This window comes from Akebia trifoliata, chromosome 2 (genome assembly GCF_017979445.1).
Source record: "Akebia trifoliata isolate Shusen 1 chromosome 2, ASM1797944v1, whole genome shotgun sequence".
Classification (NCBI taxonomy): domain Eukaryota; kingdom Viridiplantae; phylum Streptophyta; class Magnoliopsida; order Ranunculales; family Lardizabalaceae; genus Akebia; species Akebia trifoliata.
Window position 1 is genome coordinate 30,579,453 of NC_141376.1, and position 11,986 is coordinate 30,591,438.

Genomic DNA, 11,986 nt, shown 5'->3' on the forward strand with positions numbered 1-11,986 from the left:
TGTTCTACATAATTCTTTGTGGGTCGACCATCAATCGGGTTGGGTTTGGGTCAGCCCGCCCAAGTTGCAGCCCTAGTTTTTGAAGGGTATTTTGAATAAAATAGAAAGTTTTAATTCATCCCCAAAAAAATGAGCCTGACTTACAGTCATTGGTCAAGGGGTAAACCAAATCTTGCATTTTGTAAGAGGTCAAATCTAATATCCCAATTTTCTCAGGGGGTGTTACTAAAATTCCCTTAATAAATGTCAAACCCCCACCAACCATAACATAACACAGATACGTGACAAACTCTCTCTCGAGTCTCAACTTTTTCAACCTTTTCAAGTAGTGAGTTTATTCGTATAACAGATCAGAGCATAGTTCGTATAACAGAACAGAGCAGAGTCTCTCTTCTAGCCTCTCATTCTCTTATCTTTATCTCACCTGTTCGTTCACACAGGTCAAGATTCGGAGAGAGAGAGAGAGGGGAGCAGATCAAACACATAGTAGATGGATCTCCAGGTTGCCTTACCCAACTCACGGAATCCTCTCTCTGAAATCGTTGTCGAAGCAACTTCAGATGGTCATAACGGCCACATCACTTTAAAGCCTTCGACAGAGGAGGCCAAAGTAAGCTACCAAAAACTGATTCATTCACTATTATGCAATCTTTGTTTCCTAATTGCTTCTTATTTTTCCTCTCTTTTCTTTCCTTCTCTGTGTTTGTTCAAACGCTTGTTTTGCTCTTAAAACGTTTGTAATGGTTTTATTGTTGTTTGGATGATAGGCATTCGTTTTTTAAGCAATGGTTTTGTTATTTTTTGAGGGATTTGAAATGCGTTTTCTAAATTTTCATAAAGGTTTCAAATTTTATGTGGTTTGGTTTGGATGGACTTTTGAGTGGAAACGCTTGTTTTGCACTTTAGAACGTTTATGATAGTTTTACTGTTGTTTGGGTTATTGTTTTTATTTTACTTTTTTACGTATTTGGTCTGTTATTTTTTGAGGGATTTGAATTGGATTTTCTAAATTTTCAAAAAAAGTTTTTAATTTTATGTAGTTTGGATGGATTTTTGAGTGGAAAAGCTTGTTTTGTTCGCTAAACTCCTTAAATGGCTTATAGTGTTGTTTGCATCACTTTGTTTTCTGTTATTTTGATCTGGGTATGTTTTTTTTTTTTTCTTTTTTTCAGTGAATTCGCATTGCGTTTTTGAAAATTTCAACTAAAGTATCCATTTTCAATGTGGTTTGGACGATCAGGGTAGGGATAGTTATTGGAGGACTTTGTTTCTTGCTTATAAAACACTGGGAGTTGTGTTTGGTGGACTTGTTACTTCCCCACTTTACGTTTACCCTTCGATGCATTTGAAATCTCCTGATGAAGATGATTACCTGGGAATTTACAGTATCATGTTCTGGACTCTCACCTTAATTGGTGTTGTCAAGTATTGCTGCATCGCCCTAAGGGCTGATGATCAGGGTGAAGGTATTGCGACATTCTTTTTGTATTTTTTATTTTTTCATTTAATGTCCTGAAGATTGAGCCTTTCTCATGTGATTTAATTTAGATTTCAAAACATCATCATCCAAGCTTTACTCCCCAAAAATTTGGATTCAGCTGAAAGCATGATGCTCATCGTTCAAATACTATAAAAAATGTACTCTTAAGGGTTATAGTAATCTTGTCCACAATTTTCAATCTATGTGCAAAACCAATATACTATTGGATTCCATATTGATATTTCTCTGCATGGTGACAAAATGCTTTGGTTTTTTTAGAAGGTCGTGATTAATTAACGCTTCTTCAATTGTCAATTTAATCCCTCCTTATTCACAAAGCTCTGAAAAATATTTAGTATATTATATTTTAGTAAGAGTTTTGTAATTTTTTTTAATATTATGTTAAGTAACCATATATTTTTATTCTCTTCCTGTTTCCCCGATTATTTCTGAAATTTACTTAATTTTTTCCTTGCCGAATTTTCTTGAATCTTGACTTTGTCACTATGCTGTTGAAGTGTTGAGGGAGAAATTTTGGAAGTAGACAATGGATGGAGTTAAGGGGTGTTTGGATTAAGGGTACCTTTCTTGTAGTAGATAGGCTTAATTCATAACATTTTTAAAGTAGTCGTTTACTTGTAGGTTTCTATCGATAATCAGACCTCTGAATCGTTTATTATCCTTGAAAATTGGCAATTTTTTTATGATAAGCATATTCTGCTAAAATTTCAGTTTCCTTGATGAGAGAAATGTTTTATGGTAAATATAAAAGAAAAACATACTTTTATCAAGATAAATAACTGAAAGAAATATGTCTCCCTTAACTTCCAAACCAACAATCTTTCGAGCTTGTTTTAAATCGTATTCACAAGAAGTATAGGTTTTTAGAGGTATTACCGTTTTATGTTCACGTGGTATAAGTTGGAATCTTACTTATTCATCTTTTTGTTTTTGTGGAACTTACTTTTTCCAGTTTGTAACTGTCCTTTTACTTGCAATTTTCTCTTATTTATTTATATTGTTTCACCATTCTCACTAGATAAGTTGGAGTTGCAGTTTCAGAATCTTGTATTTCTCCTTTCATGCGTACTTTTAAAATTATTGGTGGTCCCCTGGCTCACTTGATGTAGTTATCGTCATTTTCATAGACTTTCATATCATCTTTCTCAAGTTGAGACAGACCATGTGCACTTGAAACTAAGGATACAAAGAAGGGGTGGTTGTTTTTTTTCTTTTTGGTTGGGGGGTGGTGGTGGTCTTTGTTTCTATTTTGTTTTCGTACTAAAGTTTCACAATAAGTGCATTTTCAAGTACAGATAGAATTGAACATTTTTTATGAGGCTCTATATTCATGCTTAACATATAGTCTGTAGCATGGAATACTTTGATGGTTTTCTTTTACATTTATTGAATCATGCTAGTCTTTGCCATTGAGAAGGGATGGACTTGAAGACTTCTTTACACTAGTCTTCCACATATATCTTTGATGGCTAGAGAGTCTCAATAACTCATTAAAATAGAATGAAATTAGTTTTATGGAGTGGGGGTTTAAAGATGAGTTTTGCAGCTTTAGAATAGAAATCTCGTGTCCTTGATATGCTTGGAAACTCTTGAAGATTTTGTTCAGGATTTTAAAAACTGCATTTGACCTGAAATTCTAATGTTGTCAGCGTCAAGTCAAGACAGCTAGGGAGGGTTTATATCTTATATAGGAGTCTGCAGGATTTGAGCTTCCCTAGAAGCAAATTGCTTCTCCTTTTTGTGAAAGAAAAGTTAGTTAAGTTATATTACTAACATGTTCTAGTTTCACATTATCACATTGTCTTTGGGATTTTGGGCATATGAAAGTTTACCCATTTAGGGGAATCCATGTCAGCTGTGCGTCACATCTCAACTCCATGAATATTAGATCATTATGTACCTAAAAAGACTTCAGAGCTTCACATGCTATCAAACCAATTGGAGATCTTTGTTTTAGCTTTACACAAAACGGAATCATCAAGAAATTTGTGCTTAGGTGTACTCATCCATTGAAGATGCTTTTGGCTTAACAAATCAAAACTTTCATTAGCAAGCTTGAAGTAATGTTTTTAATTTCTAACTTGAGTGGGAGTATGAAAAACATTTTATTTTATTTTTGATATGTTTAACTAGTAAATTACAAATTCTATGTTTAATATAGGTATTCTTATTCTGACTGTAGGCCTCCCATTACAAACCTGAAACCTTATGTTTATCATTCTCTCAAATTATTGTTCATCAGTTTACCCATAAACTCAGTGTGGTTCACAAGTTTGATGCTTTGATAATTAGTGTTGCTATGTATGTTTGCTTTATTTTTATATTTAAGCATTGCAATAATATTTTTCATTCATATGATATCTTTTTAGAAAAAAATATTATTGAACAACTTAGGTAGCTAAGACAATCCAATAGATACCAGGCATTTCCGTACTTCTATTTATATACCATCTTTGCTAGTGTTGTTTTCCCTTTTAAAACCCTAATTATAGGGAAGTATACATGTTCTCAGACTCCCATGTGTTTTGTCCTACTCCCAAGTCTCTTATGTGGTCTTATATTTGATAGTATCTGGAAACAGCCCCATCACCTTTCATTAATCTATTCATGGTTCACCAACATTCTCACATCTTCGCTTTTGATGAACCTAGCATTATCTGAGCCTTTAGCGTTCCTTTGTTTAGTTTGTGAAATCTTGTATACATCTTTCTCATCTTCTCTAGTACTCAACCATTTGTTATAGATCCATTTGTTATAGATCAGTGCATTCTTTATATTTAGCTTCATTTAACACTCTTTGCTTCTTTTCTTTTAGCTTTTTATATTTTTATATTTTTTCTTTGTTTCTAGTCATTTGCCAAGCAATGGATCTTTTTTTTTCTTCTCTAAGTGACCTTTGAACATCATCATTCCGCTACCAAGTTTCCTTATTTGTATATTTTTTTGGTAGAATCTTCAAGAACTTCTTGAATGCATTTCGCCATACTTAATCCCATGCTACTGTTGTCTCTTATTACAAGTTTCACATTTCTTCCTACAATAATTTATTTACAAAAAAAACTATATTTTTCTCATTTTAGAATCCACCACCTAAATTTTTGGCATCTTTTATTTTCTCCTCCTTTCTGCAATCTTTTATCGTAAATATCTAAAACCATTAACCCATGTTGTGTGCTTACATATTGATTCATCATTTCACCTAGGATCAAATGATTTTTAATTTTTTCACTCTTTAAAGTGACTAAAAGTTGAACATTTTTTGAAATATATGTTTGCTATCACAAAGTTATATGCCATTGAGAATTCAACGATTTCATTTCCCTTTTATTTATTCCTCCAAATTAAAATTGTCTATGTACCCTCTTATATCGTCCATTTCCCTTCTCTACATTATCATATAAGTTCCTTTTTATATATTTTGCAATGTCAACTTTCCAACTTATGGCTTTCTTGCAATAATTTCTGTGATTTATTGCTGATAAGTGGTGGAAAATGATAAATTTCAGGTGGAACTTTGGCCTTGTATTCATTACTCTGTAGGCATACAAATATCAGCATTCTTTCTTCAAAAAACATGGATTCAAAGTCAGACCGTTCACATTCTAAGCAGTATGAGAGCACTGAAGAGAAAAGTAGGGTCGTAAAATTCTTCGAACAAAGTGTGATTGCAAGAAGGGTATTGCTTTTTGTTGCGATGCTAGGAATGTGTATGCTAATTGGCGATGGCATACTTACTCCAGCAATTTCAGGTTTGATAATGAACAGGTCATAGCTCGTTCGATCATAGTAGTGCGGTTATTATTTAAATCCTAAATTATCCTCTTTTAATAATTAAATTTTTTTTTTTCAGTGTTGTCGGCAATGGATGGGTTAAGATCACCTTTTCCTTCTGTTAGTAAATGTAAGTATTTATCAGATCTTCATAACTTGAAACTATATATGAATATTTATTTTGCTGTTTGGACAACCTTATAGCCCAACATGAACTTACAGTTATATAATAACTGTAATTATACTCTATTACTAATCCTTGCACCACCAATTGGTGCAATTTTTTTAATGGGTTAACTCAGATGATCATCATCATTATTTTGTTAATAAGCCCTTATTTATTTTGGACTGTTTCCATAGCTTGTGTTTTGGGCTAGGATCCATCCGATAAGTTGTATTAGTTAGCTGGCCAACAGGATCTAAAGGTGAATCGGCTAACAGGCATCTTTTAAATTTTCTAAATAGAGTAAGACAAATACCTGGATTTTCATCTCTATTATAAATATATAGTTTATTTTATGGCTGTTTTACCAAAACATGCCCTGAAAATTGAAATTTTTTCCCAAAACAGTAGACTATTAATTTTAAGAAAAAATTCACTGTTTTGTCAAGTGGAACTTTTTTTTAATTGTTTTACAAAAATTAAAACGAGTAAAGGATTTACTTTTTTTTTTACAGAATAGGTAATTTTTTTTCCAACTTTAACCAAAATATTTTAATTCTGAAAACGGTAATTTACCATTCTTCGTAATTAAAATGAATAGTATACTGTTTTGGGAAATTTTGTATTATTTCTACCTTTTTGGGAATTTCCCCTTATTTTAGGATATGAAATCAGATGGAATTATAATTGAAAAAACAAATTAAAGAAAAAAAAGGAAGTTCATATAAACGAAGAAAAAAAATATTTATCACTAAGACTTTGGACTTGTGACATTTTTTAATGATTGATTGAAACAGCCTTTCTTTCCCAAAATTGGATCGTTATTCTTATGCAGAAATATAATTATTTTCTTTCCTATTATGGTCTATACATTCAGTTTCACATGTAAATTGCTACTTTTCCAGCTCTGGTTGAGGTTCTCTCTGCAATAGTTCTGATTGCTTTGTTCATGCTTCAAAAGTATGGTACTTCACGAGTGAGCTTCCTCTTCTCTCCCATCATGGGTGCATGGACTTTAACGACTCCGATGGTAGGCATATATAGCATCATACGTCATTACCCAAGTATATTCAAGGCTTTATCACCACATTACATATTCCATTTCTTCTTAAAAAATGGGAAGGAAGGTTGGCTTTTACTTGGTGGCACTGTCCTCTGCATCACAGGTATGTTAATGTTTCATATTGAAAAATCATTTCTCTTCATGTGTATATAAAAAATTGTTAATTTTTCATGAAGCCCCTTTGTTATTATCTGTCTATTCAGGTTCCGAAGCACTGTTTGCAGATCTTGGCCATTTTAATAGGAGCTCGATTCAGGTAATTTCTATTAGGGTGTCATTAACTTGTGCCCGAGTCCAACTTTGAAGAGGAGGTACCCTTCTCGTCAATTGACATGTGGGTTTCTGTATTTATTTAACACCCCTACTTTTTGGTTAATATTTGGAATAACTCCTTGGAGACACCATGTGTAATCCAAAGGAGAGGGTTCTACCGAAATTTTGAAATGGGATAGGTCACACATTAAGGTGCAGTAAATACACCTTGGAAATAAATATCTGAGGGTATTTTTGGTGAAAAAAAAGTAATGGTATTTAGACTTTAGTATGAAAATCAATTCCCAAGGTGTATTTAATACACTTTAACGTGTACCCTTAGGGCACATGTTAACAAAAACCTTTCTATTAATATTGTGTATTAGATCTTCATGGAATGTTTCCAATGGAGTCCTTAACACTTTTTTTATTCCCAACAGATGGCGTATATGTTCACCATATATCCTTCACTAATCCTTACATATGCGGGGCAGACGGCATATCTAATCAAGCACCCGAATGATCATGATGATGGTTTTTACAAGTTTGTACCCAATACTGTCTATTGGCCGATGTTCATTGTAGCCACGCTGGCGGCAACTGTTGCAAGCCAATCTTTAATATCCGCCACATTTTCCATTATCAAGCAATCAGTAATGCTGGATTATTTCCCTCGGGTTAAGGTGGTGCATACCTCCCCATACAAAGAAGGGGAAGTTTACTCCCCAGAAATCAATTACATCCTCATGGTTCTCTGTGTTGGAGTCATACTTATTTTTGGAGATGGAAAAGATTTAGGAAATGCATTTGGTATGACAATCTAATTGATCCCAAAAACCTCTACTTCAGACTTATTTTAGAGAAATCTAATTACCACACAATTTTTTACTTACAACACACCACTTCTTTTGAAATTAAGCAGTTCTTTACACATGGATTGTTGTGTTATAAGTAAAAGTTGGTGTGGCAATAGCAGCTCTCCTTATTTTAAAAGTTGTAATGGGAGGTACCCATTGTGTTCCCTAAGAACTCTCTATCAACTGCATACAACAGGTCATAGGAATTTTACTTGTTTGCAATTGTTAGATCCGAGTTCCTTAGGTTCGTTTGCACACCTTTCAATGGGTACACTTAGCTTCCTTCCCTGCAAAAGCCCTTTTCCTTATTCCAAACAATGGCTTGTGGGAACTCAACTTCTTGATTCCCGCAAAAGTTAGAAACCAAAAAGGTTCCAAAAGCCGAAGCTTCCAAACCATGCCTTTGGATTCTGATTTATGTTCGAATTTGAATGGAATGTGAAAACCAAAAATTTGAGATAAACTTGCCTGCTTTAGTTATATATGTTTACAAGAATGCCTCAGTGGAGTTATATCCCATACCGACCTAAGCTAAAAAATAAATATTTTTTCAACAAATGGCCCCACAACTTCTAGAAGCACTTCCAGACCACAAAAGCACTTCTGAACATTTTTACAAAACAATTTTTTTAGGCAATTGTGGTATAAAAGTGATTCTTAGAAGCACCTATGTTGAAAGCAGAGGTGCCCCAAATGAAACCATAATTTTTCTCTAAACAGAGTTCCAATCGTTATGAAATTTTTATATGCCTTCCGATCTTTTCGACTACTGATCTTTAATGTTCAATTGCAGGTGTTGTGGTTAGTCTAGTTATGCTCATCACCACCATATTGCTAACCTTGGTCATGATCATGATATGGAGAACTCCACTTGTGTTGGTTTCACTATACTTTGTCACATTTTTCGTCATGGAAGGAGTTTATGTAACTGCTGTCTTTACTAAAATCCTCGAAGGTGGATGGTTACCATTCGCCATTTCACTCATCCTCGCACTCATTATGTTTGGTTGGTTCTACGGGAGACAGAGAAAGATAGAATACGAAATGACTTATAAGATAACGTTAGACAACTTGGGAATTCTCTTGGCGAACCCTGAAATCCAAAGGGTTCCGGGCTTATGCTTCTTCTATAGTAGTATTCAAGATGGATTGACTCCAATTCTTGGACATTACATAAAGAACGTGAGATCGTTGCACAAAGTCACGGTTTTTACTACTCTCCGATACTTGTTGGTTGCTAAAGTGCCTCAACATGAGAGGATTGTTATTAAGAAGTTGGGTCTCAAAGGAGTGTATAGTTGTGTGATTCAGTACGGTTATGCCGACTCCCTCGATTTTGAAAGAGATGACTTTTTAAGTCAAGTTACCGATAACTTGCGTGCACATATACAAAAATGCTGGACTTGTTTATCATTCATTCCGTTTTCAATGGAAGAAGAGATGTTGGAGTTAGAGCGGGCACAATTGGCTGGAGTTGTTCATGTTCGAGGGAAGACGAGGTTTCATATAAGCAAGAAAGCTCGCTTGTTCGATAAGATCATGCTCGCATTTTATGAACTCTTACATAGTAATTGCAGGTCGGCCTTGCCTGCTTTGGGGATACCCCTAACACAACATATGGAGGTTGGTATGCTTTATGAGGCATGAACAACCAATTGTGGAAATTTCCCCATAAATGTCCATTGGATTTCTCCCACATCAGCTCACAACTCAATGAGACATATCCGTTGAAAATATACTTAATCAAGAAAGGGCGATCTTTCCCAGACACGTTTGGGTTCTTCAAAACAGGTACTCTGCTAATAATTTATAATTGTAAACTTTGGTTTAGAATCCTCTAAGAATAGCTTAATTGATTCGATACCTTTGTATAGAATTCGTGCTTCACGTAAATATCATATTAGATAAAGAAAGATTAAGAATATCTTGCCTAAATATTATTTTTAGAGTTTGACTAGCCTTACTAACTTAATAAGATTTCAATTCTTACTGAGAGTCGTTGATCTCACCTAACAAGACAAAATTCTATGAGCTTTAAATATAAAAAACAATTCAAAAGAAAAAAAGGTATTTTTGGCTGTTGAATTTTAATTTTAAATTTTGGGAGTTTCAAGGAAGTATGGTAGCTGTCTATTTTTAATACCTTTGATGAAGGGCAATATATATTTTTTTGGATGTGTGTTTTTCAATGAAATTGTGAAAGAATTATCTTGAATAGGAACTATATTGGGAATATCTATTTTAAAACTTTAATTTATAAGAAGGGTAAATTACCATTTCCTAACCTGAATGTGATGAAATTATGATTCCTGGATAACTATTCATTTTAATTCCCAAAACATAAACAACAATATCACAGGTTTTTTAAGTGATGATCTTGCTAATATAAAGTAGCGAGATTGCTGATTTTTTTTTTCTTTTTCGAAATGATAGTCTTACTAAAAAGTAGTCAACCTTCAAGATCGTCACTTCTTTAATTAAGAAAATCAACAATCTGGCTACTTCATATTAGCAATATCGTCACTTGAACAAATCTGCGATATCGTTGTTCACATTTTGGGAATTAAAATGTGTTAGATTTTAAGCATACAAAGTCTCTCAACATAACTATTACTCTATAATTCTCAATGGATCAAGAATCATGCATATATCTCAATAACTTATTCATGTTCTTAACAATCAAAGCTCAGGATACTTACCTTGTACCATAAGTCAAAACGTTGATCTAAGATTTAGGTCGGAGGTGTGCCTTTTGCAATCCACGTGCCAACGAATCGAAGTGCACAAATCCTCAAATCGGAGTTCTTTAATTTTCGGACTCCCCTTCTCTCTCATTTCTAATTGGATCGGTTAGGGTTCTAGTGATTGATGGAGATCACTACGTTCAGAATCTTATGAATATTGTTTTGTGCGTTTCTCATTGTTAAAATTATTATGGGGCTCCGATCTACTTATATAGATGGAGATAGAAGGCTTAGAGATCCTCTCTTAATAAGATTCCTATCCATCGAGATTTCCTACTAAAACTTAAAAGAATATATTTCTAATTCTAACGATATTGGGAATCAACCTTAATATTGACATCTTTATATATAGAATCCTTGTTCAATTAAAGTTATTAAAACTGTGAGGTCAATGGGCCACTTGAATTTGGTTGTAATTGTCAACAATAAATTTCTACAAATCTACCTCGAGATTTGTGAAATAAGATCACAAATGATTTTATTGATTTTTTTTATGAAAATGAGATACAGATCTCAGTGTTTTATTTGATTAACAGTTAAGTACAAAAATAGTGACGTATGTAGCTTTTCTTCTATCTAGGCTTCGTGCTTTATTGGTTGAGAAGGTTACTTTGATTTGGTTTTTGTTATGCTTGATCTTCTATAGAGACTTTTATAAATTTCTTTTCTCTTCGAGCTTTATTGGTTGAGAAGATTTTCTTGACTTCCGAAAAAATGACTTTATGCTTGATCTTCTCTTCAGTTGGAGTCCGAATCTCTAAAGAACTTTACTTTGTCTCTATAGGAGGGCTTGAGAGCTTTTTCTCTTCTAGAGGAAGAGCTTCTACCTTCTAAGAGAAAGTGATCTAGACCCCCCTCAATGAAAGATGCTTTGATATTTATAGATTTAAAGATAATTTAACTTTCTAATTATACCCCAACTTAAAGAGATTTAATTGGTTTGTTTAAAGGCTAAATTTGTCCAAATCCAATTTTAAGGATTCTATGGATTATTATTGGGCCAAACTCATTTATTTTGTATAGGGCCCAATATTTAATGTGTGTATGACTTGGAATTTGTTGGATCATGGGTTTTATCTACGAAAACCCAAACTCAAACCATATGAGGCCCACCTTGATTAATGGACCCCCAATTTGGATGTGAGACCCATTTATAACTATAGGGACTTCGTTTTTATTTATAAAATTTGTAAATGCATCCTCAAAATTTTGGTGCCTACAAATGCCCCTTCAAAGATGCATGGTCAATAACAAAGTTGACAATGATGTATTATTGATTATATTTTCAAGTCAAGTTCGAGTGACTTTGACATATTTGAGTTCTTTTTACAAAAGTCCATCATTCTTTTCTATTCCAAAGAGCATTGTATTTGATATTCACTTCAAAATTTGATCTTACGAATCGTGAAAGTCCTTGAATTTGGAGGAGATTATCCATGTTTGCATTTGCCTTGTAATCTGCGTAAAGGTTGGGTAAATGACTCTATAGATCCTTCTCAGAAGGAAAATTGACTTTACTTTTCCCATGTTATGATAGCTGGTCATTCAAAAGGAGGAAACATCTCATTTGTGGGGCTGAAGCTTGTTGTGTAAACACCGATGACTGGTCATTTGAAGGCACAGGATACAAAAAGG

The 11,986-nt window shown here is 33.7% G+C and overlaps 1 protein-coding gene across 4 annotated transcripts; it reads left to right on the forward strand.

The window, feature by feature from the left end:
* The first annotated feature begins 299 nt into the window (after positions 1–299).
* On the forward strand, positions 300–9,543 carry LOC147410114 (putative potassium transporter 17). 4 transcript variants are annotated; one of them, XM_086432332.1, is made up of 9 exons: positions 506–610; positions 1,173–1,241; positions 1,387–1,466; positions 5,008–5,250; positions 5,352–5,402; positions 6,341–6,601; positions 6,702–6,754; positions 7,191–7,560; positions 8,401–9,543. In XM_086432332.1, exons 2-9 carry the CDS (start codon positions 1,222–1,224, stop codon positions 9,252–9,254), a joined length of 1,932 nt encoding a protein of 643 aa, XP_086288458.1. In that variant the 5' UTR covers positions 506–610; positions 1,173–1,221; the 3' UTR covers positions 9,255–9,543. The 4 variants fall into 4 exon arrangements, with proteins under 4 accessions (XP_086288459.1, XP_086288456.1, XP_086288458.1 ...); XM_086432333.1 differs by lacking the exon at positions 1,173–1,241 and having other exon boundaries at positions 300–610; positions 8,401–9,542; XM_086432330.1 differs by having other exon boundaries at positions 300–610; positions 1,241–1,466; positions 8,401–9,541.
* Positions 9,544–11,986: the final 2,443 nt, after the last annotated feature.